Source organism: Cervus elaphus, chromosome 23 (genome assembly GCF_910594005.1).
Source record: "Cervus elaphus chromosome 23, mCerEla1.1, whole genome shotgun sequence".
Lineage (NCBI taxonomy): Eukaryota > Metazoa > Chordata > Mammalia > Artiodactyla > Cervidae > Cervus > Cervus elaphus.
The window spans coordinates 16241103-16268736 of record NC_057837.1 but is presented as its reverse complement, the minus strand read 5'-3'; the positions used below and the strand labels follow the sequence as shown (position 1 = coordinate 16268736).

The following is a 27634-nucleotide window of genomic DNA, read 5'->3' as shown; positions in this document are numbered from 1 at the left end:
GCTTGCTCCTCGCAAGGAAAGTTATGACCAACCTAGACAGCATATTAAAAAGCAGAGACATTACTTTGCCAACAAAGGTCCGTCTAGTCAAGGCTATGGTTTTTCCAGTAGTCATGTATGGATATGAGAGTTGGACTATAAAGAAAACTGAGCACCGAAGAATTGATGCTTTTGAACTGTGGTGTTGGAGAAGACTCTTGAGGGTCCCTTGGACTGCAAGGAGATCCAACCAGTCCATCCTAAAGGAGATCAGTCCTGGGTGTTCATTGAAAGGACTGATGTTGAAACTGAAACTCCAATACTTTGGCCACCTGATGCAAAGAGCTGACTCATTGGAAAAGACCCTGATACTGGGAAAGACTGAAGGCTGGAGGAGAAGGGGACGACAGAGGATGAGATGGTTGGATGGCATCACCGACTCAATGGACATGAGTTTGGGTGGACTCTGGGAGTTGGTGATGGACAGGGAGGCCTGGTGTGCTGCGGTTCATGGGGTCAGAGAGTCGGACACGACTGAGCGACTGAACTGAACTGAGCAGAACTAAACAGATGGTCATGGACACAGCTTGAAAAAAATCATAATGATTTCAACCTGATATATAATTCTAGGTGCCCAGGAGCTCCTGCTTTCGAATGTTTCCTGGGGTGGCAGGAGCGGTGATCCCTCAGCTGCGGTTAACAGCCAGTGTTTCCTCCGCAGGTCACTTGACCTCGCAGGCTTCCGTTTCCTCATGTGGATCACAGAGGGAGGCGCCTGCATGAATGAATGATCTTAAAGATTCCTGTTGCTTATGAAATGGGTCAGATTACTATTTGACCAGGCTCTAGAGAGGAAAAATGAGGAACACGGATTTCTGTAGAAAGCAAGTCCCTGGGAGAGTCCTGGAAAACCTTTCTGGATCCTGGTCTCAGGATGTCCTGGAAAGAGGCAGCTTTCCCTGAGGATAACAGGACCACACGGCTGGCAAGAGGTTACCTGCACAGCCCAAGGTCTGACATGCTCTGAATCATCCTTCAGCTACTTGCATGGTTTCCTTTAGAAATGATCGACCACAGAGCACACACTCCGTATGCTGTCTGGAAAAAAAAAAACAAACCACTCTCCAAGGGCTTTACCCTCAGTGATGACAGCTATAAGGAAATGGGTCTGGCCAAAGTTACTGTGTTCTCTTTAATCCCACAGTGGCCATTCTATCTTTGATAAGCAGGGTGTGTTGATTCTGTGACTTCAAATCAAGAAGTTCGCTGCCAACTTCAGCGAACTCCCAGAGTAGAAAGAAGGAAGGAAAGGCTCTGTTCCCTGCATTTATAGTCTAATATTTTTTGGAACAGTGGGGAAGTATTTGCTTTCCAAAGTCAAATGTTCAGAGAAAAAAATATCACTGGGCCTAATTCCAAGTTTAACCGACCTCTTATTGTCCAGAGAAGCAGAATTTAGTGTCATTCCAAAATAATCATCTTCCCCATATGAAACTTTAATGCTGTCTTAAAAAAAGCAATAGCATACATTATATACACATTCCCTTGATAATTCAGTAAATGTAAAAATGGACAAGTCGTTTTCACAACGGAGAAATAAGCAAAGAAAGATGAAATGACTTGCTCTAAGTCACAGCCGTCCAGCTCTTGGTCAAGATGTCCATGTATTCTAAATGAAAGTGAAACTGCAGTTCCTCTATTACATTCTTTAGATTAACTATTTTTTTAAACCTCTGCACCAGGTATGAACTTTTTTTGGTTTCTAGCCTTAGACATTTATAGTCTTGCCCTACGGTGATGTGAATACTTCCCTGTCTCAAATCCTTTACAGCCTCCCCAGTCCTGTGTGTCTCAGTGGTGAAGGTGTTCCCTCTCTTAAGGGTACCCAGTCCACTCACTGAGCATCCTCTCGGCTCTGTGCCACGTCCTGTATGTTAGCGTCCAACCCAATGCTGGGCGACAGCTTGGCAGGTGGGGTGGGGGGCTTGGGGGGATGGAGGTGGGGTCAGAGCCTCACACACGCCGCTATTGCGGGCGCCACAGAGGAGGATTTGAGTCCTTCCCCCTTCAGGCCGTCAGTTTTTGCCTCTTGTCGGCCTCTCCTCACCTCTGTTCCACCTCCTCTTAAGTCTAGAAATATGTCTTTCTCCATCGTAACATTTCTCCTTCTATTGACCCTTCTAGACTTAAAAAAAATCACTACACTGCACGAAGATGTCATCTATAAATACACAGCTCCTGCCTCCTGTCTCAGGCCCCCTCTCACGGCCTCCAGAACTGTGAAATCCCTTCCACCATCACAGCGAACCCACCACTGGCGGGTGTGTGTGTGAACTGCCTGCCCGTGGTCGAACTCAAACACCTCTTCTCCGCCCTCACCTCTATCGCTTCCTGCTTGAAACTCCCGCGCTTGGCTCCCTGAAGCCAGGCTTCCTCAGGGCTCCCTTCCCACCACGTGGCTCCTCCCCTCTGCCCCGCACACAGTCATCCGTCAAGGCTTCACCTCCCCAGCCCGCTGCTCTGCCGTGTTCCCAGCTCGATGGTCCCCCTGGGGACCACACTGACCCTGCCCATCTCTGCAGCTGCTATGGCACAAAGGCAAGGGTCAGGACCCATTTGCTCGCGGGATGTATTCACACGATGTACCAGTTCACGTGTGCCGTGGCTCAGCGTGCGCGGGTACGGAGCACCTTCCGCCTGCCCCCCACCGCCCTGTCTCTGCTGATGAAGGTGCTGCGTTACTGGCCCCCACACTTGGCACACTTCCGTTGGCAGCTCTTTCCCTCTGCTCCCTCACATCCCGTCAGCACCTGAGACCCGCCGACACCCCTCTGCTCAGAGTCCTCACCTGGCTCTTCCCCGCAAGAGGAAGTTCCAGCTTCTCAGCCATGGCTTCCAGGGCCCTCCCTCCCTCCCTGGTTCCTATTTCCCGTCTATCTCACGCTGGTGAAAAGGGAGATGGATTTCCATTTGCTGACCGAATGCCTTTTCTGTATTTTCTCACACCTGACACATCTGATAAATCTTCCATTTCTACCTCAGAAACCTTAACTCATCTTAAAGTTCTGGCTCCAGTGCCGACTCTCCTGTTAAAAGTCACCCACTAAGTCAGGATCTCTCCTGTCACTCACACCCGCAGACCTGATCTGATTCACGCTCTTCCACCAGAAGAGTCCAAGTTGGGGCATCCTGCTTGTTTTGTGCATGTGGCCACTGCACCCAGTTTATGGGACTAAGCCACGTACGAAAGTAGCATTTATATTTTGCTGCTTTTAAGTCTTAAAGCAGAGACCTTAGGTCATAAACTTCTGAGAAGTTGTGACTAAAAGTGTTGTTGCTTTTCCATCTAATACAAAACACAAGCAATCCATACCCGCTTTTACCAGTGGCAGCGGTGATACCAAGAGAGAGTCTGGGGTCGGGCGGGGGAAGGGTCTCACTGAGTGCTTGTGTTGTGCTTGTGTGAGCTCACACACGCCTCACAAGGGCCCTGCACACAACACCTGGGACCATGCAAGGCAACATTTATGCTGAATCATGGACACAGCATGGTCTACAGAGCCGCTAGAGCAGGGAACGAAAGCCCCTATCTCAAATACTGAGAACGTGCACCCCAAATAAAGCAAGAGCAAGTCGAGTGAAGCCACAGCTCCACGAATACATGACAGGGTGCGTCTGCGCACCCAGGGTCAGACGTGCAGAAAGTCAAGCTCTGCAGCAAAGGGGAGGACCGGAACTACCGCCACCCCCTGGGCCGGGCAGCTTTCCCAAGTGTCAGCTCAGCGCTATGAAGAGACTGCGCGGGGACGAGGGAGCTTCACCCAGCGGGGCTGTGTGGGTGTTGGAGGAAAACAGAGAGAACTGACTGGACACGGTGACTGACTAAGGACAGTGGGCCACAGGCTGGCTGAGAAGGGCCCTGCAGGGGCTGAGGATGGGTCAGCGAGAGGAAGAGGATGTCTCCATGCGGCAAGAACAGACAGGTTTGTGGAAGAACGGCTGGCTTTAGTCATCCCAAGGTTGTGGCATCACCGCAGCTGCCTGAGGGACAGCCTCTCCCAGAGCCTGCTGTCTGTCTGTCCCTCTCTTCTGTCCCTCCAGGCTTCACCGACTGTCCCTTGCATGCGATGGACCGGAGGTGCGATGCAGGTCCAACCCCTTCTCACGGACTTGCCTGGCCAAGCAGAAGGCTCGGGAATTCATGTTAAATCAGCCTGGGAATCCACCTCTTCGCCCAAGGTGAGCTCTCGTGTGACACATGTGCGGGGACCTTGCGGGAAGGAGGGGAGGAAGCCTCTCGTGACACGGAAGGGCTCCGGATGACTCAGAGGATGACTTCTGAGCCCCCACCACTCAGCCAGCCTGGTGACGCTGGCGGATGACACACCACTCTGGCCCTTCTTACGTGAGGAGCCAGGGCAGGTCTGAATCTCATGGGAACATGAGATTTGTTTCCCTCGACGAATCCGCAAGGAAGCGTCCCCCTGTCCCCGGGACGTGGTGTCTGTTGCGGCCTCCGAGGAGGAGGCCACATCTCCAAGGTGGGAAAAGACGCTGCCTAGACTTCACAGCAACAACTCAGGGGAAAGCCAATGGTGGGAATGGGAGAATGTGCCCAAGTATTTTAAAATGCCCTTCACCCTTGAAAGAAATGATCTGTTATCCTGAAGTGTGTCCCTGACTGAGTGCACTTACAGAAGCATTAGAGAATTTTAAAACAGTTTTTTAAAAGAAAGAGAGAAAATAGGAGGTCAGTAGGATAATGTACACAGACACAATGTTACGTTTTGGACAGAAAACGCCAGAGAAGTGCTTGTGAGTGGTAATGCTGACGCTTGTGCCCACACGCTCAAAACCGCCAGGCCAAGGCAACAGATCCACAAGCTGGGCAGATACTCATATCTTTCTTTAAGGCCCGGCCACACGCCTTACAGACAATTTATCCCTTTCTACCAACACCGAGGCTCACGCCTTAACAACAGGTTCAAAATGGGGTAAGAAGAAATGACCCAAGAATTAATTAACTAAATAGGAGACTGTAGTAAACAAAGGAAAAATTATCATACCAAAATAAAAGACAAGAAACACGATTAAATCAGGCTTCAAAAGACCCATAAGAAACTCATAAAAGGCATAATAATGCATTTACCTGGCTTTTATTCTTTCCTGATTTAATTTCTAATTTTATTCCTTACCATCTGATAATTGCATGAAACACTTATTCTAACCATGGGCAACTGAGACTATTTTCATGTTTATTGCAAGGCCAGGAGACAAACCTGTATTTATTGCCTAAGGGGATTTTTCTTTTCTTTTTTTACAAAAAATAATGCTTAATCTTTCATGTTTAAAAGCATAGACTGTTTAAAATCATTTATAATAATGCTGTAGGGAGTTTGTTCCTGGGTGTGCAGAACTGAAATGATAAATTTATAATTTTTAAAAAAGGAAAAGTTTGGAGGTGCTGAGCTGACCCTGTACTTCCGGGATGGATTTGTCTGAAGCACAAGAGCTGTCTCAAGAACAGGTAAACCAAGACCTGGGCAGGCTGGTATGGTGAAGCTCTGCTTTCAGTTTGAATGGACTGGCTGGTTATGCATGGTTCAACAGGAAGCCGTGCGTTTGTTTTTTTTTAATTATTAAAAAACAACAACAAAAAATGCACTGGCCTTGGGACTAGCATCCCATCCCTTTTATTTCCTGGGAAATTGCTCTGATGAAGCGGAGAGTCATGAATTGTTACTAACCACATTTTCTGTGACTTTGAAGAGTCCCTGATGGAAATTAGACAAATAATTTACTTTCACTTAAACACCAGATTTTTTTAGTTACACTTAAGATAAATAATCGAAATGTAGATTTAAATCGCTTCTGCTGCCCACATTTCAGGACTCTAATGAAACATTTTCGGCTCTTAGGCAAAGCTCTGCTCAACAGAGAAGAGAGAAACCCGTCTCCCTGACACAGTGGTTGCCAGGATTTCTGGTCAGGCTGGACGCCATGTGAAGAGCAAAGGGAAGGATGCCTGGCTGGGGTTGGAAGAAAGAAAATACGTCTCAGGACACATTTTCCCTTTCATTCAGGTCTCAGGAAAAAGCTGAAAATGGCCAAGTATGTTTCAAGTTTCCTTACATACTCTGGCCACCTTCCTAGGCTGTTCGAGTGCTCTGCATTTTAAGAAGGTCACTACGTCCTCACAGTCCTGACCGTACTGGATGGAATGAATGTAGATCTGCAGACATGGACCTCACCTCTCACCCTTCCTCAGGATGGCGTCATGCCAGTCCTCCTCCTCCTCGCAGCCTGTTCCTGCTCCGTCCTCTGCCTGGACACCCTTGCCCCGGATCATCTCCATGCTCCCATCACCTTCCTCAGGTTTCCCCCTTCAGAAGGGGAAAGCCTCCTTCCATCTCCTCGCTCCATCTTATTCTGCCTGGGCCCTCTTCGCAGCGCTTGCCTGGCATACACACGGCACCTGCGACTGCTCCCTGTCTGAATTCCCCTGACAGACAGGAGACCCCTGGGGGCGGGAGTGTGTCCTGCTCCTGGCTGTGTCCCCGGCACCCAGGCCAGCGCCTAAGGCTACACAGTCACTGGAAAGCACTAGCTATCAATTGCAATATCAACACTGATCAGCTGACAGATGCTTCTGCACTTGGCTTCTTAAACCCACGAGCCTTCTACTAACGGAGAACAAAATGTTGGAATATTCATTCCGATTCCCTGGAACCAAGGCATATTCCCACCCAGCTGTCACAATGGAAGAATGTATTTTCATAAAGTTGAATGAAGCTTCCCAAGCAACCAACAGGCCACATACCCTCACCAAAATGTCCATGTATGATAATGGTCACTTCTGGAACAGGAGAATAATTTCAATGTAGTGACAATGTTAAACTTTTTAAAGCCTGGTGAACCAAATAGCAGACTGCCTCCTTGCCATGTAAGGAAGAGTCTTTATGGGAAAAAGAATGTTCTTTTTTCCCTACCTTGTTACGAATGATGTGGTCAGTTTCTTCTTTTTACTTGCAATAAAAGGGAGTCAGCCATGCTTGGAAAAATTACAATCATCTGCTTCTGCCAAATTAAAGTTAATAGTGTTTTCTCTTAAAAAAAAAAAAGACCTAATCCTTTTCCTTTTTATATAAACAAATAAAACACCCCTCAGATCTTGAGAAGTGTTTAGTTTTTTCACTCCAAACAAAATATAGTTAAAAATATCAGTTAAAAATGCTGACAGATGGTCGATGTGTATAAAACCATATACAGTGTTTTTTTAAAAAAAATTGTATTGGAGTAAAAATTTTTATAGTTTATTTACAATATTGTATCAGTTTCAGGTTCGGACTGCTGTTTTAATGTAATCTTTTCACAGTCCTCACAGGGAGATGTTTCTTTTTTTTTTTTTGGCCTCACAGCATGCAGGGTCTTAGTTCCCTGACCAGGGGTCAAACCTGCACCCCTTGCAGTGGAAGCACAGAGTCTTAACCACTGGACTGTCGGGGAAGTCCCAAAATGGTTAATTCTTATTTTTCTAGCAAAACATTCTTCAGTCTAATTTCTAAAACAGGGGCACGAGTGGGGTCAAATACTTGTGTTTTTAAGAAAAAAAAAATCACTATTATTTTCATAAGGGGGAATAAACTATGTCAAAAACGCATATTTCTTTAAAAGGATATATTTAAATAACCAGCTTATGTTTTGCATTAGTTATAACTTAATCTCTTGAAAAAAATTACAAAGTTGATTTTTCAGGAGTATTATCTGTTGAGTGGAATGAGGCCCACATGTTGTCCCGGTATGTTTTTGAAGACATCTCAAGAATGAAGGCAACGACCCACATGCTGTTGCCCTGAGATGAGGTGATGGATATATTGTCCAGCCTTTCCTCAACGTCTCTTCAGTCTCTCCCTCAACACTGAACTCAGAGGGAAATGAGTTAGAAACGTGGTGTTCAGTAAACAAATCAAGGGCTGTGGGGCTTCTCTGCTCCCTGAAGCCGGTTGCCTGCAGAAGGCTGGTCTGCCGGGCACTGCAGCGTTCCTTCTCTATTTTTCTAGAAGATAACCCTGCATTGTTAGAGAAGTGTGGGGGCCAGTTGGCTCATCTTTTGGGAGTGGCCGATAGAGGGCTGTGGGGTTGTTAGTTAGAAAGGGGCCTGGAGGTTGTCCAGGCCAGCGCCTCCGCGTACCAGAGCAGAAGGTGAGATCATCCATCAAGGCCCAGAAAACCCAGAGAGGAAGGCAAGCCAGCAAAACACTTTTTAAAAAACAAATCCTGGTGTCTAAGCAACCACATTTGGTCTGGCTCATATGAAAAAGAAAACAGCATCTGCCTTTGAATAAGGCAACAGAATTTCTAAGGAGGGGGAAAGAAAACCTCACTTTAAATGACACAGCCCAGAAGGGGACCACAGAGGAGCAAGAAAGACGGCCCCCTCTGGACCTCCAGCTGAAAACCACAAGTGAAGGATGTAGCTGGTGTGAAACATCACAGATGATGATTCGGGGTTTTGAGACTTAACAGGGAATTCTTAAATTGCTAACAACAAACCACCACCACCAAACCAGGAGAAAAGCGCATTCCTGAGGGACTGAGGCGCCTCGTCACTGGGCAACTTCACCAGGACGGAAGGGAGGGCACAATTTTCAAACAAAAGGAACGTGTGAGAATTCCTTCACGGAGCTTTTCTTCTCATCTTACCCTTGGAAGATAAAAATGCACATGCTCAAACTTTTGTTTCTTTAAAGGGTAACTGCACGCCTGTGTGTGCAACAGCACCGTTCACAGTCGCCAGACACAGAAGCAGCCTAAACGCCGGCTGACAGCGGGATGGATAGACAAGGTGCGGTACCTCGTGCGGCAGAGCGGCACTCAGCCACTACAAGAGCGCCGTCTGCAGCGATGCCGCCTAGAGAGTGTCGTACCAAGTGCAGCAGTCAGACAAGATGCAGCCAGAGGCTGTCATACCAAGGGAAGTAAGTCAGGCAAAGACAAATACCACATAATGTCACGTGGGATCTAAATTATGGCATAAACGAACTTACCTGTGAAACAGACACAGACCACGACATAGAGAACAGGCTTGTGGCTGCCAGGTGGGGAGTAGACGGGGAATGAACTGAGTTTGGAATTAGCCGATGCAAACTGTTTTGTATACAATGGGTAAACAATGCAGTCCTAACTGGACAGCACAGGGATATATTCAAAATCCAGGCATAATCCGTTAACGGAAAAGAATATAAAAAAGAATGGCGATATACGTGTAACTGAGTTACTCTGCTGTGCTGAAGAAATGAACACAACATTGTAAATCAACTCTGTCTCAATAAAGATACATTAAAAGGACAAATTAGACATTACAGAGGTAACTCAGCCTGATGCCTAGCGGGGTCTGGGCGTGTCCACCCTGCACCTGGCACTGCCCCCCGCGTCCTGTCTCCCAGCAGCAGGACGACGCCTTACCGGGACTGGTGAGAGCCCCCAGGGCGCTGCTCGTGGTGGACAGAGGGTTTGCATTGGTGGTGGTGGCTGAGGTCTGGGCTGCGGCTGCAGCCGCCGCCAGCGTGGCCAGGTTCTGTAACTGTAAAGCATTCATGCCTGCAGAGGGAGAGAGAGAAGGCACGTCAGCAGCAGGCCCACTTCGCCCCTTTCCCAAAAGAGAGGGCAGGTGATGAGCACAGAGGCCCCGGGGCGGGCACTCTCACCCAGCTGCCCCGAGGACTCGTGCGGTACCATATGTCCCGTCCCAGCCTGGCACCCTCTGCCCAACTGCCCCCTCCTGGGCGGCACAGCTCAGCACAATAGACAGGCCAGAGGGTTCCGTGTGGACCACACATGGCAGGGCCTTCCACCTCGAGGCTGTCATCTGCAGCGAGGGCTTCAGGGTACACTCTCCATCCTTAAACTGGACAGGTGTGCATTCGGGGTGTGATAGAAGAGATGATGCTTTATTGCTCTGAAGTTACACTGATCTGTCTTCCTGGATCTGTAAGCTATGTGACTCTGGACAGATTTCTCAACCTATCTGATCCTTCCTTCCTGAATGAGTAGTAACTGTTACTTACCTCCTCCCTCATGTGGTTGTTGTGCAGATTAAATAACTCAGTGAATGAAAAGTGACTCAGCACAGTAACTGGTATGACACAAGCCCCCATAATTATCAGCGACTACTGTGACTGTCACTATCATTATAGACCCCCATACTTCTCTCTCTAGGTTTATTCAGGAACTGATAGTATTTGCGGAGGAAAAGAATGAAGAAAAAAAGGCAGTGCCGTAATATTTTTATTTGCATTTTAAGTATATTTGTATCTCAAAGAGGAACTACTTTTAACTAGAATGAATTGCGGGCTAATGAAAATCAAGAAAAGAAGAGTGGAGAGAAACAAAACTCTGCTGACAGGTCTGGGGGGGGCCAGGCACAGATTCCATGCCTGAGTCCCCAGAGGTTCAAAGGTTCTCCGAACTAAGTCTTTTTCCATGAGTCATTTCACCCCCGTGTATGTTTGAGAAGCAGGCAACAGTGGTTCTTTCCTCATACAGTGGAATTTTGCACAGAAAGATTATGAACTTATCAGCCTAATTTTACCACTTTCTCATGTCTGAAATTCAGGCATTCGAACATGTCTACAAAGTAAATCCAACCTGCTTTTGAGAAAGTGGCCTGACGACAGGGCTGGGGCATGGGAGATGGAGGAGGGGCAAAAGAACATTCTAGGAGCTCGCCTGCTGGAAGCCCGCAGCCACCGTGTGGAGCCGGCGGCCTCAGCTGGACTCAGAGCCCAGATGCCAGGCTCACTTACCTACGCTGCTCCTCCACCCCAGGTGCCTTTGTGAGGACTTAACTCTACTCAGAAAACAGTTCCCCAGGTCCATGCTGCGATCTGGATTCTCATTTTGCTCACAGTGATACCCAGGAGGCACCCAGCCCTGGTGGCTTAGGGAGAAAGCCAGCACCTGTTCTGCAAACCCACATAGGTCCTGGGGATGCTGGGAACAGGACAAGGCACTGGTGGCATCCTGCAACCGTGGCAACCCTGCTCCATCGCGCACGTGCCACGGGGGACAAAGCTCTGTCCCCACCTCGGGTCGGGGTCACGCAGGGTGGTGCTGACGGGACCCTGTGAAGGGAAGCGCAGGGCCTATTGTTTCAGGTTTGCCCGAGGAAAACCGAGCTGGGGCAACATGAACTGAGCACAGATGTCCCTGGGGTCCCCCGGGTGAGGCTCTTGAAAGCAGCTGACCACACTCTGGCCTGTGTGCCCAGGGGCTGGGATTGGGGGGATGCTGAGGGGTGGGATGAGGCGCTCCAGCACGGACCCGCCTGGTCCCCGTGGCCCCTCTAACGTGCTCAGGATGTAACGCGGAGGACCAGACACCGGCACGATAGACGGCTATGCGCTCAAGAGAAGAGTTTAGCACCAATGTTACAGTCTGCACATCTGGCCCCAGTGAACCATCAGTCGAGCACCCTCCTCAGCCTGCGTTTCCCAGGACACCTGCTCTGACTGTGGCCTGGTGCTGGAGTGGAGGAGCTCAGCCTGTTCCTCCGGGTCAGAGCCTTGCGGGCCCTCCCGACCTTGAGGCTCTTCCCCTCGGAGGGTGACTGACAGGCTGTGTCCAATGGCACCTTTACTCGTTACCTGTCATCCTCCGGCTCGTTATCTAACTCCTAGCGCATTCATCGCAGCCTGCTTCTGCATCATACACACGGACTGCTGACCTCCATGACTAGACGCTAAGCTCCTTGAGGACAAAGCTGTTGTCTTATATGCTTTCAAGTCCACCTACACACACACACACACACACACACACACACACACACACACACACACACACACACACACACACACACACACACACACACACAGCCACGTTCGTTCACAGTAGGTGATACATGGGGCCACGGAAGATGCATGAACAGGGCAACTAACAGCATGAAATGGTCCCACGCTGCTATGAAGAGCATTGTCTACAGACCCAAACAAGGTTTTTCTTGTTCGTTCTTCATTCTGCAGTATTTACAACAGCTTCAAATATTGACTATTTCCCGCAATCGTTAATTAATCCATTCTGCAAATATTTATTAGGTCTGTGCGTTTTCTTTCTCTCACCCACCAACGCTCGGCGTTGCCCTGGAGTCCAGCCGACCACCCTCGAGTTCTGTGTCCCCCTGTCCCCTCCCCGAGTGTCCCCTTCCCCCCTCACCCCGAGGGGCTGCCCTGCCTTCACTGTGAAGGCCAGGTTCTGGGGCGCCACACGGGGAGCGGCCAGCTCAGTTCAGCCACCGACCACTATGGAGCAGGAGAACATGGACCCAGCAAGCAGAGAGGAAGGTGGGGACGAGAGGCGTCGACCTCAGCATCAGAGGGTTTGGGGCGAGGAGGTGGGGGTTAGGTGGGGAGAAGCAGAGGCAGGAGGACCTGCAGATGCTGCCCAGCTTGCCGGCTGTCAGCACGCGGCCACGACAGGCCAGGCCCCGGGCCCCGGGCCGAGCACTAAGCCTCCCATCCGAGCGGAGGGGAGCCAGGGACTGGGGGAAATTCTATCTGTTTTTGGAAATAAGACTCGGACCCAGAAGCCATTCTCACGAAATGTCCTAAAAGGGCTGCGAGTCCTGGTAGAAAACCATCGAATGACAGCCCTGGGCTTGGCGACAGCGATTGGGAGGAATCAAGAAATCCGAGCTCAGGAGTGACAACGCAGAGAATGGATCAAAGAACACAGCTTCCCCCACCCCAGCACCCCACCCAGAACCACGATGTACATACAGTCAAGCCAACGAAAGAAAACAAAACCTGCCAGATTCTCCGAGGACATCGGAGCTGCCGGCTGACGCAGGGCAGGGGCCACGCCGAGGCCGGACGTAGGAACCTGGGGGCAGCGGGCACGGGGGGTGTGACGGGCGCTCCTGTCCACCTCCCGGGGGGCAGCAGAGGCACCTGTTCCCTGCACAGTGTCCTTTTGTCTGGCCAGGCGGAGGCCTGAGGTCTGTTCACCAGGCCATCCCTACAGCAAGAAAGCCTCCCAGAGAGGACACCCCGGCCCCACGCCCGGGGCCTTCTGAGGCACGGCTGGCATCGGCACGTCGCAGGGACACGTGTGGGGTGCGGCGAGAGCCCTGGACACCTGTGGGGCAGGATCCCGGTGTCTCCACAGCAGACGTGCAGGGCCCCGGGGACGGACGCTTTGGCTCTGCTTGCCCCTGGCGCTCCCGTAACCAGAGAGTCTCACCTGCAGTGTGGACATCTGCCCTCCCCTCCAGCTCAGGGCGGAGCTTGGGGGCCCCCCCGCTGCTGCTGGGAAAGGCGTCGGACCCCAGCTAGGAAGGCAGCTCAGGAGGCCCCGAGCGGACACACCCCGAGCTCCGTCCTCTGCCTGGTGAACGGGCACAGACTTCCCGGTACCAGCATCTTTTTAGACCTCCAGCTGCCGCAGGCTCAGCCCCTGACGGACAGTCAGTCCAGGCCACCCCGTCCCAGCTCCGGCTGTCTGACAGGGGGTGTTGCTTCTGCTGACGTTGAACTCACATGTCTGGTTCTTTCTCCACCGTTTTGTGTGTGTGTGTATGTAAGCACACCCTGTCCTGTCCTTCTCAGCTCCTTTCTCCACCCCCTGGGGCCCCGTCTCATCTCTGCTCCCCCGACACAAAAATCCTCAAAGGGCACCGGATGTGGGAGGGGTGGCCGGGGTGCGGGGTGGTGGGGGAGGCGATGCTGGTTCTGATTGGCAAACAGTTCTTCCCTGAGAAGAGAACCACCCCCTTTTAACCTCACAAAGTGCTCTACTCGGGTGGGCATCCCTCAAACCAGGGGCAAATAATCTGAGTGACAAGAAATGCAAAACATTGAGATGAGTTTTAGGAAATCCAACAATGTGCCAAGATCAAAATGGCCAGGAAAAAAAAAAAAAAAAGTTGGGCATGCAGGGGTTCAACTTTTCCCTCATTACTCTGGAAAAGACAACCCTTCTCCAAATGAGGAAAGTATGTACTGAAGAGATGCACACGGTGCCTACTTAAAACTGAAGGTTTTTTAAAAAAAATTATTTATAAGGAGAAGGGCATGAAAATTTAATTGAATGTTCACCTTAGGTAATTCTGTGTCTTATTGTTCAGAGCAATTACCATAAATCTGCATTTCAATAAGCGAGAACAGATGTCAGTTGTTACCGGCGCTTGCCAATCAGGTCTGTTAGAAAAGTGACAGATGGGTGGTTATGGCGCATTCTCCTAAGGACTATTAGCTCGGATTGCGGGGTGTGGAGGAGGGGAGGCTGGGCTCTGGGAAGAACCTGGGGCCTTTGTGGGTCCACTCTGCAGACCTCCCAAGTGTGTCCCCAATGCAAGGTCCAATTTTGGCCAAAGTCTTCCCTCTTCTCTGCTCGTCACAGACACGCTGAGCCCGTCTTCGCTCTGAGCCGAATCTCCGACCAGTACAGCAGTCTCTGTGCGGTTCTTTCAGGCAGACACTTGCCCACTATGATTTCCCTCTGACTTTGGAAACTCGGGCCAGAGATTCTGAAGGCGAACTACTACCCGCTTCTGAACGTCGGAAGTCAAGTGAAGCAGTTTTCCCTTTGTCTATCATCAGATCCTCTTCTTTGGCCACTGCTTCATAACCTCTGTGATTTCTTACTAACAAGCCCCCTCCACCCTAGAAAAATACTTCCCCGAGCAGAAAACCACCCCCTACTAAATTTGAGATGCTGTCCAGAATGACAGGAGGAGGTTTTCCTGCGGCCGACACGGAATCGCTTCTCTTGGAGCAGTTTTGGGGATCTCCTGTGTTGTTCACTGACGGCTCAGATTTGCTCCGTAGCTGGTCTCTTCACTCGTCTGAGTGATAACATACCTCGATTTGTGGACGGGCAGTGCAGAGTGACAGCAGGGTGGGGCGACAGGGAGCTCAGGCCAGTTTGAAATGTGGATCCGCCAGTTCTTACCTTGGTGACTCTGGGCAATTGTTCATTAACTTCTCTCCTCTTCAGTGGCCCCACCTGTAGGACGGGATGCTAAGAGTCCCTGTGTCATAAAGCTGCTGCAGTATGTGGGAGTGCGGTACCCTAATGCATGTGACAGCACTGCCTGGTCCTGTTCGTACCTTGGTTTTTCCGACTGTTAGGTGCTAACAGGCGGTGGTTTTCTCCTTGGTGTGCTGTGACATGTGAGGATGCACCCCAGGATTATTTCAGGGTGCTCTGTGAAAAACACCGGTGTAACACTACCCCCATTTTTCTAACACGGTGCCTTTTTCAGATGATCGTTGCTATAAAGAAATGAAAGACCAAAAAACCAGTTTTCCCTTATTCTTTCTTCTTCTGGGAAAATCCAGCCTTTTGGCCTGAACTCAGACCCCAAGTTACAGAGATTTCAGAAACTCACGGGAAAAGTACCACAGTATGAGTGGGAAATGGACAAATTTTTATCACAAGTGATAAGAAGGAAAGTAAAATCAATCAACTTGAAGGATGCACAAAAAATAAAAAGGATGCACATAAAAGCAGTCAGCTTATAAAGATTTCAGTCTTATTGTTATATTCTCTGCTTTTTAAATTTCAGATTTAGGAAAGGTTCCCTTTCATAAAATCATAAAACACTTCTGAAGTTACTTTTAATTTGAAAGGAAAAAAAAATTTTTTTTAGAACAAAGAAGTATATAGTTGATGTCTTATTTGATTTTATCGATGCAACTACTTTAGAAACTTTTCACCTAATTTTTGTTTTGTTTTTCTGTTCTTTTTTTTTTTCTTTTCTGACTTTCTTTTATTTTCTCCTCAACCAGAAAATGTTTACTCATTCAGACGAGACATTCTAGACTGTGGTGAGACACCTCAGTTTCCTGTCGGACAGACTATTCTGTGTTCAGAGCTGTTGACAACATAGTGTCACTGCTTTCTGAGATGATATTCACTGTCTGTGGATGGTGTTTGCAGCTGCAGTACTCGAGTCTCCCTCGTGAAGTCAGCTCTCTGGACCTGGAGGACACGAAAAAGAACCCACCTACCGATGCAGGAGACATAAGAGATGCAAGTTTGATCCCTGGGTCGGGAAGATCCCCGGAGGAGGAAGTGGCAACCCATTCCAGTATTCTCGCCTAGAGAATCCCATGGCCAGACGAGCCTGGCGGGCTACAGTCCATGGGGTCGCAAAAGAGTTGGACACGGCTGAAGCGACTGAGCACTGCTCTCGGCCCTCCGCAGCCTCACCCGCTTACAGGTGCTGCGGCCCCAGCAGGGGTCTGGGATGAGACAGCGAGCCCAGGAGGGGTCTGGGATGAGACAGTCCTTGGTTTCTTCATGTTGTTGCCCCCGTGTACGTCAGTACCATACACAAGTGTCACATGAAGGACACTGGACCCACTCGCTGACCCCACACCTTCCACAGCTCATTCTTCTTTTTTTGTTTTGTTTCTCATCTCATCTTTTTTTTTTTTTACAAGTCATTCTTAAAGATACTGCTGTTAGTTTATGGAACAGTTTGTGGCTTAGATGTCCAGCTAAAGTCAAATTTCTTAATTCAAAAACTAGGCATTTCACTTAAGTTTCATTGGGACTGTATGCAGAATGTAAATTTGCACCTGCCAATTTGTAAATTTACTCACTTGTCAGCAGACCCAAAATAGTCCACGAATGCCACTTAGAGGAGGTCATACCCTCTCAGAGCGCCGATGATTCAGGAGAATTCACAGGTGAGGAAGGAGGGGAGGAAGTGAAGGTTTTAGGGAAACAGGGAAGAGGGAGCCCCCTCCCACAATTCAGTGCGTGGGGGAAACTTCTTCCACGAAGGGACCCCTATGACCCCTCCACTTTCCAGGATGGGTTTAGGTGACTGATGGTGAGAAAAGCCCTACTTTTGGGAGATGATGAAAGAGCCTGGGGCCACAGAACTTGCTTGAAAAAAAAATATCATAATGCTTCCTGATTTTCCATAGGAACGAAGGGCACTCGTTACAGAAATGGCGAAGCAGAAGAACCCTGACACCCCCATCCTCGGTCCTCACTTCTCAAGATGACGGCAGAAAACGGGACAACCGGCCTTTGACTGCACAGCCTGGGCAGCCCTGGTGCTGAATTTCACACTGAATGCTCGAGAAAGGGGTATTTTGGAAGGCCGAGAGCATTTACAGACTGACTTTAAATTAGCCATCTGCTCCACACACCTTCTAAGGTGACTCCCAGATACCCTCCATTGATAAATGCGTGCGCGGCGCACAGATGCCAACAACATCCTGACCTGAGCTGCTGAGCCGTGGGCTCAGAGCCTAATGGAGACTGACAGGGCGCCCTGTCCACCCGGGAAGACACGCCCGGCAGCAGCCTCGGGACCCGTGACCTTCTCTGCATAATTTAACCACGGCAATGGGAGAGCCTCAGGCTTCCTCTAAGGGAAGACTCTAACTCTGAATTTGGGGGCGGGGTGTTCCAACTGATTAGAAGAAAAATCCTGCTTTGGTGGAGAAAACAACGCATCTTGACATTTCTTTCAGAGTGTGCAATCCGGAGGTTTTCTCTTTTTTAAAAACATAGAAAACTCCCTGAATATTTAAGTTCTCTCTCTCCAGCCCCCTTCACAGAACTAAAAATAAATCAACCGTTCAAGGAGATGCTTAGCTCCGAGGCCAGCTTTCTTAACTGTGTTCATTAACATTCTGCCGAATGATTTCACTACTTATTATTTTAACATCTATTTTTTCTAATAATCCCAAAGCTGTATTATGACAGAATAGGTGGGCAGTGCCCGCAGATTTCAAGGGCCACCAGTAACCGAGCATTGCTCTTACTGCAGGCCAGTCCATCCCGTCAGACAGGTCACAGTTTAGCCCCAGGGGCCACCATGGAAGGCGGGGCTGGCCGCCACAGGACGCACAGGAGGAGGGTCTGTGTGTGTGTGTTCATGCCAAGTCTCTCCAGAGCCATTCAAAGTGAAACAAGGAGAGGAAAAATAACAATACAAGGCTATGTATTCAGGAGAAAAAGAGCAAAAAGGAGTTTTCACAGTGACAGATAAAGAAATCAGGTTTAGTCTTTGCATATCCTGGGTTCACCTCATTGACTCAGGGTGTCACTGATGGAAGCAAACTGTGCTTGCCTCTAATATGCCAACAATCTGCTCTCCGCGCCCACTCTCCTGGACGTTTTTGGAACTGAAGAGGAAGCTTCCTGGCTGTTCCTCGCGGCAGGTTACTGGCCCCTATGTCCTGATTCACTGCGTGGGTCAGGGTATCAGCCTGGAAGGTGACTCAGCGGGACCCACCTTTCACTAATCACTGCCCCTAGGTCACTACCAACACAGCTCATCATCAAAAGGAACTCTTCACGGGTTGACTTTCACATTCAGTCCTACTGTGATTTTTTTTTTCCGACAATGAAGATTTCCACTTTCCCATAAAAGCTTCTGATGCACAATTCTGTCAACTGGGATTCTTTTAAATTAAAAAAGAAAAAAGGCACCCCTGTTAATTGTGGTTATCAAGGGACTGAAATGGTATCAGTCACAGATAGGTCTGCAAGCCTGGCTTTCATTATGGAGGACAAAGCATTTTTATTGGCTGCCTGTTATTAAAATTTTAGTGGGATGTCAATCATGGTGGCTGCGCTGGATTCATGACCCTTGCTGGAAATCTGCCCCCCTCCCCCCTCCCCACCTCCCAGCGTTCAAACCCATTAAAAAAAAAATAAACACAACTCTGGAGGGTAAAAGAATCTGCCTGCAATGCGGGAGACCTGGGTTCGATCCCAGGGTTGGGAAGATTCCCTGGAGGAGGAAATGGCAACCCACTCCAGTATTCTTGCCTGGAGAACCCCATGCACAGAGGTGCGTGGGGGGCTACAGTCCATGGGGTAGCAAATGGACGCAACTGAGCAACTAACACTTTCCACTTTTTGGAGGGTACTATGTAGGAATTATCAGCTCCCAATATTCTCATTATATAACTGGAGATGCCAGAGAGAGAAAAGCAACTTCTGAGCAGCTTACTCTAAGGTTTAACACCTAAGCCAACAGGACAGGTTTGTGGTTCTTTCCCCTTACTGTCTTCTTCAACCTCTGAACCAATCCCAAATTCAGACAACAGCACAGTCCAAAGGCCAGGCGGGCCTCATGACTTACCCGCCATCTGCTGAATGCCACTGAATGCACCCAGGTTGCTGGAGGAGGTGGCCTGCTGCAGAAGCTGAAAAAAAAAACAAAAACATCAAAAACAGAGAAATGTGCTGTCAAAAAGAAACACAGTTGAGGACAAAGGAACTTCCCACGTCCACAGGGGCACATCCAGTTCCCTTTACATTCACACAGTCAGCTACTGCTGCCTCGTAATGGCTAAAGGTTCCCAGCGTTGGAGCCATAAATCCACATTAATGTCTAATCTCTATTAAGAAACACAGACACCGGGGAGACTCAATAACGTCACTGCCTTAAACAATTCATCAATTTACAATTTTTAACAACCAGGTGTTAAATCTATGGAAACCAACATGGCGTGACTAATGCTATCTCTCTGGAGCTTAGTAGTTCTCGTAACTCATCTCTGTCTATCAGGGTCCAACCCTGGGTCTCCTCCGCTTTCCTTCACAGCTGCCTGTCCTACAACCTTCATTAGGAACGCACAGATTCGCTGACTCCTGGACTAACAGAGAAGCCGCTGAGATACCTACAGAGATAAATGTGTCTATTCCCAGCTCCACAGCTGCAGTCATAACTATAGGATAAAGACAATGGTCAGCCATTTCAAGGTGGTCTTTGTGGGCACAGAGGAACACACTATTTGTCAAAACTTAGAACTATCTGGTGCTATATACATTGATGCTATTATTATAAATGTATCAGCGTCTTCTAAAGAGAAATGAAGACAGCTGTGAAAAGGTCTGTGCATTTTGTCTCTGGAGCTTCCAGAAGTAGGTTTATCCCGCACGGAGAAGCAGTGGGCAGCACAAGGTAAGGCATGTGATTACCATTGGGCAGCACTCCTTCATTTGTTCAAATAAGCTGAATAACAGGCTAACTTAGGGTTCCCCTGGTGGCTCGGAGGGTCAAAGACCTGACTGCAGGGCGGGGAAACCGGGTTCAATCCCTGGGTCGGGAAGATCCCCCGGAGAAGGAAATATCAATCCACTCCAGTATTCTTGCCTGGAGAATGCCATGAACAGAGGAGCCTGGTGGGCTACAGTCCATGGGGTCGCAAAGAGTCAGACACGGCTGAGCGACTTTCACTTAGGTGCTGTCCTAAGTGTGTGACTAGACTTACTGATGGCCTCCTTCTGGTGGATCAGTACAGCTACAGTCTGTACCCTGGAGCGAGTGTGGAGCTGCCTCCTATACTCAGAAGTCCACGGATGTCAAGAGCATAGATTCACCACATCTATTATTAAAAAACTGCCACGGTTCTGTGAGCTGAGGAGGAACCAGAAGAATTCACTATTCACAAAATGGGCTCTCATCGTTCAGCTGGAGCTCTGCAGACACTAACGGACGTGCTGCCACTCCTGTGGGTAAGCGTCGGTCTCCTCAGCTCTAGGAGGAGACTCCACAACGGTGTGGGACTCACAGACCCGCACCCAGCAGCTGACTTGATTCTACCCAAGTCCTAGTTGCAACGATACTATGGGGATTAATGTGAACAGTTATCAGAAAGAGGTCTACACCTTTCACTCATCCTTCTGGATTCAGTGTAATAGACTACTAGGTATTATACCCAGACATACAGACTCTCACATGCAGAGTGAGGAAGTGGAGGAAGCCAGGGATGATCCATTTTGACCGAGAGAAATCCCTTCTCTTGGTTTGATTTCTCAGGTTTCCCATTCTCTTGTGGTTGTGACAGAATGGAGCTCTGCACAATTTTTTAAAAATTGAAGCTTAGTCAAATTAAATTCGCTTTGAAGACACTTTGAGGGATTAATAATTTCTACTGGAGGAAGCTGCAATACCTGGAGGGTCATTAACCTGAGGATTCTTTCCACTGACAACCACACTGGTGAGCCAGAGTCAGAATCTACCCTCAACACAAAGAAACAGGTGCTGGGGGTGGGGCCAGAAGACTGGGACAGGCACGGGGGTCCTGGCTGGGAACAGTGGAACACGAAGCTGGATCCTTAGAAACTCTGAAAAGGTGGGCTTGCCACCAATCTATGATAGAAATCCTAGTTTTTATTTTTATTTCAGCAATAAAAATCTTTTATATTTTATTTCATATTTAATATATAAAATATATAAATTTATAATTGATATATAACTATATAAATTATATATAATTTATTTTATATTTTATTTCAGCAAGACATGAGGAAATTTCACACCAGGTCCTTGTGGATAAGATGGAAAAATGGCTAGAAGGTGACAGCAAACTTGGTTACCTGCTTCTATCAATGACTCAGGGGAAGGCAGGAGAGGCATGCATCTCCCAAAAGACATGCAGACGTGTCACGAGTAGCTACGGCTCGTCAGACCCCGACAGGCGTGAGGGTGGATAAAGGAGGACTACCAGGGACTTCCCTGGTGGTCCAGTGGTTGAGAGTCCGCCTTGCAATGCAGGAGATGTGGGTGTGATCCCTGATCTGGAAACTACGATCCCACCTGCATGGGGCAACTAAGCCTGTGCATCGCAACTGGGAAGCCTGTGCACTGCGACGAAAAGTACTGCGTGATGACAGTGAAGACCCCACAAACCTCGACTGAGACCCGACGCGGCCAAACAAGTAAATGTTAACATAAAAGGGGAACGTGAGTCACGTCTCCTTGGAGAAGCAGCCAGGCTGGATGGAGAGGGCACATGGAGGGTGGAAATACTGCCTGACCACCAGCGCCACGACCTTGGGTGAAGTAACAAAACCTCTTCAAGCCGCTCCCTTCCCTCACCTGCAGGAGCAGGGGGATCACCTTTCAAGGTTACAGGGAGGGCTGTTTTGCAGAACAGTGCTGGTTCTGCTGCAAAGTACAGCTCATGGGTCATACTATCCTGAGGGCAACAGTTCAAAGGTCAGAACAGAATTAGGACACACATATCCAGACAGAGGCTAGAATTAAAGGCCCAAATGCACAATATAAAATTAATTAATGTGTAGTCGGCAGAAAAGTGGGGTAGACAAGCATGGTTCGGCACTAGCTCAAGTGAAAATAAGCAAAACCTTAGAGGAGTATGAGCTGCCTTCCACCACTCTCAAGCTACATGAAGATGCTTTGAAGTTCACACTAGGGCTTGCTCCTCATGCTGTTTAGATCTTACCAGGGGAATGGTGTTACATTTTGACTCTGGCATTTTAATAAAGACAGCGGCAAAGTGAAATGAGGGAAAAAAAAACGGAAAAGGGGAGAAAAAAAAAGGAGGTGAAAGTTTAGGAACAATGAACTGTAAGGGATGGTTGAAAAGAACAGGGTCTATTTGTCCTGAAACAGGATCTGAGTTTCGGGTTTCCAACAGATAAAGAAACATTTGAACTGAATCAATATCCCTCCTCTGGGAAGACCCAGTGAAGGACGGTTCCACGAGGCCTCCCTCCTAGGTCCTGCTGAGGAACGCCCTGCCCTGGGCATAGAGAGTGGGCTGGCCACGGCTGCTTGGGAACCTTAAATCACGGTGTGGGAAGCGTGCCGCATCCCTCCTGATGCAGGAGCTGATGCTGGAACACTGGTTAACACCCAGCCTTGTGGAGCTCAGCTCAGCCTCCATCGAAATAGACAGAACAGTCCATTCTTGTGCTCATCAATTTCACCTGGAAAAACTCTGCACCAATGCCAAGAATTTCCTGGCACTCACAGCGTCCCGAGGCTGAGCTTTTGGTGTACTGAGGGAACAAGGAGTCTGGAAGAGCTCCAGGGGCAGGGCTCTCTCTCCCCCTGGGGACCCCACGTCCCCCCACCCCCATCCGCAGGAACTTACCGCCAGGTACTGCGGGGTGAGGCCGCCCAGACCCGTCAGGTTCCCCCAGGTGGCAGTGTTGAGCTGCTGCATCTGCTGCGCCAGTTGCTGCTGGAGGCGCCTTTGCTCCTTGTCCTTCTGGGTATCCGCGAACTTCACCACGATCGGTGAAGAGCAGCCCTGTGGTCAGACACAGCGGAAAGTGAAGAGGAGGGGGTTACAGCCTGGTCCACTGGGCTCGGGACACTCAGTCAGCGTGGGGCCTAGCTTTCTGAGCGACTGTGCAGCAGAGGGGACGGGCTGGGTGGGTTTTTAAGTGGAGTGATGGTCCTTCGTCTTCTCTGAATAGCACCATCAACAGAACATTCCAGGGTCTGTCACTGGGGTCTGCGGGGCTCTGGTGCTTGAAGAAGCCATTTTGCTCTCGTGATCTGCTTATGACAGTGCCTCGCCTTCTCTCTTCAGGGGTCTTCCTTCCACCATCCCAGGACCTCCTCAAGGACAAGAGACCTGATCACTGGCCCTTAATCAAGCTTCACGGTTCGTTTGTCTGAAAGATGGACTCGTCGCGGAGTCTCTGTCTGTCGCTGTGTGTGACCAGGGCACAGAGGGGGGAGACAGAGTGGTGGGAGTGAGAGTGCCTCTCATTCACGTCTTTTTTTTTAACTCTTTCCAGTGCTCAGTTAAGCATTTTTTAACTTCAGAATGGTGGGAATTACATCGACCCGGTAATATAATTGGGAGACGTGGGTTTCGTTTTTAGGAACTTGGATGAAGGAAGGAGATATCCAGGGAACGCAGGCATGAACCCATGTCACTGTCCCCATGTTTTTAGAAAATCTCCTCCTTCTCTGTCACATCTAAGCTATCACTAATCCCAGGCTACTGCAAATCAAAAATGAAATATCAGGACCGTGTTCTAGTCCAGGGAGATATATGTCAAACGGGAGGTGGAGATTTCTACTTGGCTTCTTTTCCTAATCAATCTTGCTGTTCTAGGAGCTTCTTTCCATGTCCACTTCCTTTAAAAGGCAGGATCGGGGGTAGTGAGTGAGAAATGGACATAGGTTATGTAACAGGACCAGCATCTTTGAGATGGAGACGGTCCTTAGGGAAAGTGAGGGCCTAACACCCCAGGCAGGAGGACTTCCTTTTAAAAGCACTTTTCAACATTCGCCACTTGGTAAACACTCAGTGGAAACCAATTGGTTTCCCTCTTCAAACAGCTTACTACACATTCCATCACAATTAAAGCTGTGAAATTTTGCTGAGAAAAAAGAAGTTAATTCTACCCAAGTGATTAAAAAAAAACAACACACTTTTATTGAAACTCAGCATGATAACAGACCTCTCTCTTCTGTCAGAAATTTAATATTTCTATTTAACTGAGCTTTCCCCTTCCCTTTGGGTTCATTTTTCTTTCTGTTAGAGAACAAAGTTGCATTTTTTTTTTCTTGTCACCTTGGGTAGTTCCTGGGGATGGTGCTATGCACAGATGAGGCAATCATGCCTGTTGTTAACCCCCAAAATGTGGGAAAAGTGGGGTGACTGGCTGATGGACCTCCAGTGGATTGATCTTCAGCTCTGGGGGTCACAGTCACAACCCAGGATGTTAAGAGTCAATAAACTGCATAAAAGTAACATTTCCACCATTAAAAAAAAAAAAATCTATACTTCATTTTTCTTTGTCTGCTCTGTATTTTAGTGCTTCATCATTTTAAAGAGAGCAAAACCACTCTGAAGATGGAAATTACAGACAGCAAGGGTTTTGCATGGTAAGGATTGTTATTCTATCAAATTCATTCTGGAACAAATTATAGCATCTCCTCCTAACAGTTCACTTATGGTTGACTTTTTTTCCTTCCTTAAATACCAGAAAATGATACAAAGGCAGAAAATCAGGCCCATGATTATAGCTCAAAAAATGACTTGTATAAACTATGAAAGGGAAAAAACAGGGTAGGCAGAGATTGGAGGAAGGTGGGAAAAATCAAGGTACCATATAAAATTAATGACTTCTTTAAAGAATGTGTTCATTTAAACTTTAACAGTCACATCATTTTGAATTCGTATCTCTTAGATCATACATCTTGGTTGAAGATGTAAGCCAGAGTCCTAAAAATAATGTGATTAATTAAAAAAGAAAAGAAAACAAACTTCAGTTATACAACTCTAATGAGACTGCATAATAATCTTCCATTTAAATGTCAATATTTTTGAATTAAACAATAAATTTAAGTGTCTAAGGGCCCCTCTGAATAAGCATGGATGTCCATATTTAAAAACAAGTGCATCAGATCTGATTTCTGATAAGAGCGATATTAACAAAGGATAAATGACTTCTGAAGAAGGAATACGCCCCATTCTCTATAGCAAATTCTTTTCCTTCTGAGAGCCTGTTATTTTCTTGGTTTGGCCTCATACCCAGTTCTGCTGTATTTTCTCGTGTTCTCTGTCTGTAGGGATGTAGAGAACACAATCCTCCCATTCGGGTGGGGGGCCCTGGGTGAGGGCACTGGGGTGGCAATGTTTCCAACAGGGCTGAAATAGCTGGGGTGAAAAAAATAATCTAAGGTGAGACCAATCAGGTGCAGATCACTCCATCACAGGAAATAAAAATATTTAAGAGTGAAACACACATGTATATCAAGACTTTCTTTTTCTTAATAGTCCTTTCACTTTCATTTCCAGGCTGATCTGCAGCTGGAAACCAGGTCGATCCACCACAGTGGAGCCGTCCAAGGTTAAGAGAAAGGGCGGGGAACACACACATGATCACATGTGTAACTGCATGTTGTTCGAGACTGGATTCCTAAGGTATTTCAAATCCCGCTAATTCTCTCTTATTGTGGCCGACTTTCACCTGAGCTTGCCTTCACGTAGTGGGGGGTGTGAGTGCCTTAAAAATGCATTGCACTGAAAGGAAAACACAGTGATTATATAAGGTATGTTAGGAATACTGAGGTCAAAAGGAAGTCTGAAAAAGACAACAGGCTTTGCAATGCTGTCAAAACTCAGAAAAGTACAGTAAACATTGACTGACAAGGCCATGCACACTCTCGTCCCCACACGTCCACCCACCCTGCTGCTCCCTAGAAAGTCTGCCCGCAGAGCAAGACCCAGAAAGATCACTGAGCTCCCGGCATGCTTCGGGAGATGCAGCATGGCCAAAAAAAAAAAAAAAACCAAACAGAAAAACCGAACAACAAAAAAATTAAAACCCCCCGCAAAAGTGGAGGCAAAAAAGCAGCTCAAACAATAGAGAACTTTTGGCACATTAAATAAAACTGAAAAAAAAAATCTTTTTTTCTTTCAAAAGATGAAAAACATAACTTGAGGTAATAGTACAAAGCCACCTCCAGAAAAGATCACCCGTACACAAAGATACAGTTTACATGATACAGCAGAACATGCACTCCCAAAGGATTCGATCAGACAATACAGAGTAAGGAACTGCAGATCACTCTTGGAATGCTTTTGTGCAAAACCCTGAAAGGCCATGACCCAAATCACAGACTCAGAGGACAGAGCCGTCGTCTACATTTCTGGGCCCATGCCAGCGTATTTCTCTTTCCCCAAAGCCACTGTGTCTCTCGTTAGGAGACCACATTGGAGCCTTCAAGTTTCTTGGTTATTGTGGGTTTTTTTTTTTTTTTTTTAGTAAGGAGGCAAATCTAATTTTCGGCAGGGGGGAAGCTCTCATACATGAACATTTGTGCTGGTTCCATCTTGTAGGAGAAGTCTTAACTTTCTCCGACACTGCTGATGCAAAAACAATTCTGTTTGTCTTGATTAAAGGTCACTTGACCTCACATTGAAAAAGAAGACAAAAAAGAAATGAAAGAGCCCTGTGACTGAGCACGGGGCCCACTGCAATTCGGAATGGGGGCTGTTAGCCGTTCAACCCATCCCACCCCGGGGGCTGGGGCATGTACTTGGTCCTTGAGCGGGGCACAAAGATGCCAGGGTTAAATGGCATCGTGAACTTTACACGGCAGGACCTGGGCCACTGCAACAAAAGGCTCAGAAAAGAATGCAGAGCGAGTGGAAGGTTTTACTAGGTGCGTTTCCAGTCATTAGGGGAAAAACTCAGAGAGGAGAGAGCGCGGGAGGGAGAAGAAAGTGGGGCGGGGGGAGAGAGGTTAAGGGAGGAGGAGTATGGATGGATGGAGAGAAGGATGGTGAAGGTTTACATCTGTGATTGCCATGTGAACAATCCACACAGGAGAGAGTCGCTTTCCATTCCCCACCACTTGCACGAAGGAACAAAGAAAGGGCAGATGATACAGTACCTCCATGGTCTGAGACTGATGCATGGCTTTGATTGCATTCTGTGCCATTGCCCTTGTAGAAAACGTGACAAACGCACAGCCTGTGGGAAACAAGGGGACAGGGAGCAGGAAAGACAAAAACAACAAGACAAAAGGTTTGGACGCTTGTTAAACCAACACAGTCTACGAGAACTGCCACAGGACGCCACTGTTCTCTGTAGTACATGAAACCAACACCTTCTCTCTCTGGTTTCAGTCTCATGTTGCTTTTCTACTTACAGTGCTGACTTGCTAATCTGACCAAAGCAGAGAGAGTCACTGATGGATTCGTTTATTTATTTTTAGAATGGAGTCCAGGGAAAGGAGGCTGGGTACTCTTTTTTTTTTTTTTAATTTTAAAGTTTTTTTTAGCCACAGGTTTGAAATGCGCAAGACCTAGTTTGCATTTTCTAAAATAAAGAGTTGCAATTTTACATTTTCTCCTTGGCTGACTATCATGACTGAGGGCATCCACCCATTCTGGTTCTA

General features: G+C 48.1%; 1 protein-coding gene and 1 long non-coding RNA gene across 16 annotated transcripts in view; one reads left to right on the top strand and one right to left on the bottom strand.

Annotated features, from left to right (window-relative positions):
* Positions 1 to 27634, bottom strand: part of CELF2 (CUGBP Elav-like family member 2) — a 548143-nt gene that overhangs the window by 26114 nt on the left and 494395 nt on the right. For all 15 annotated transcript variants that reach the window (XM_043883963.1, XM_043883962.1, XM_043883955.1 and 12 more), the window contains 4 exons: positions 27128 to 27207; positions 22857 to 23015; positions 19091 to 19154; positions 9445 to 9579 (listed from right to left, as the gene is read on the bottom strand). In XM_043883963.1, the coding sequence (XP_043739898.1) occupies positions 9445 to 9579; positions 19091 to 19154; positions 22857 to 23015; positions 27128 to 27207 (438 nt within the window). The remainder of the gene's footprint in view (positions 1 to 9444; positions 9580 to 19090; positions 19155 to 22856; positions 23016 to 27127; positions 27208 to 27634) is intronic.
* LOC122681667 lies at positions 4088 to 6038 on the top strand. Its single transcript, XR_006337068.1, has 3 exons — positions 4088 to 4218; positions 5428 to 5506; positions 5898 to 6038. It is a non-coding gene; the product is annotated as an uncharacterized LOC122681667 (long non-coding RNA).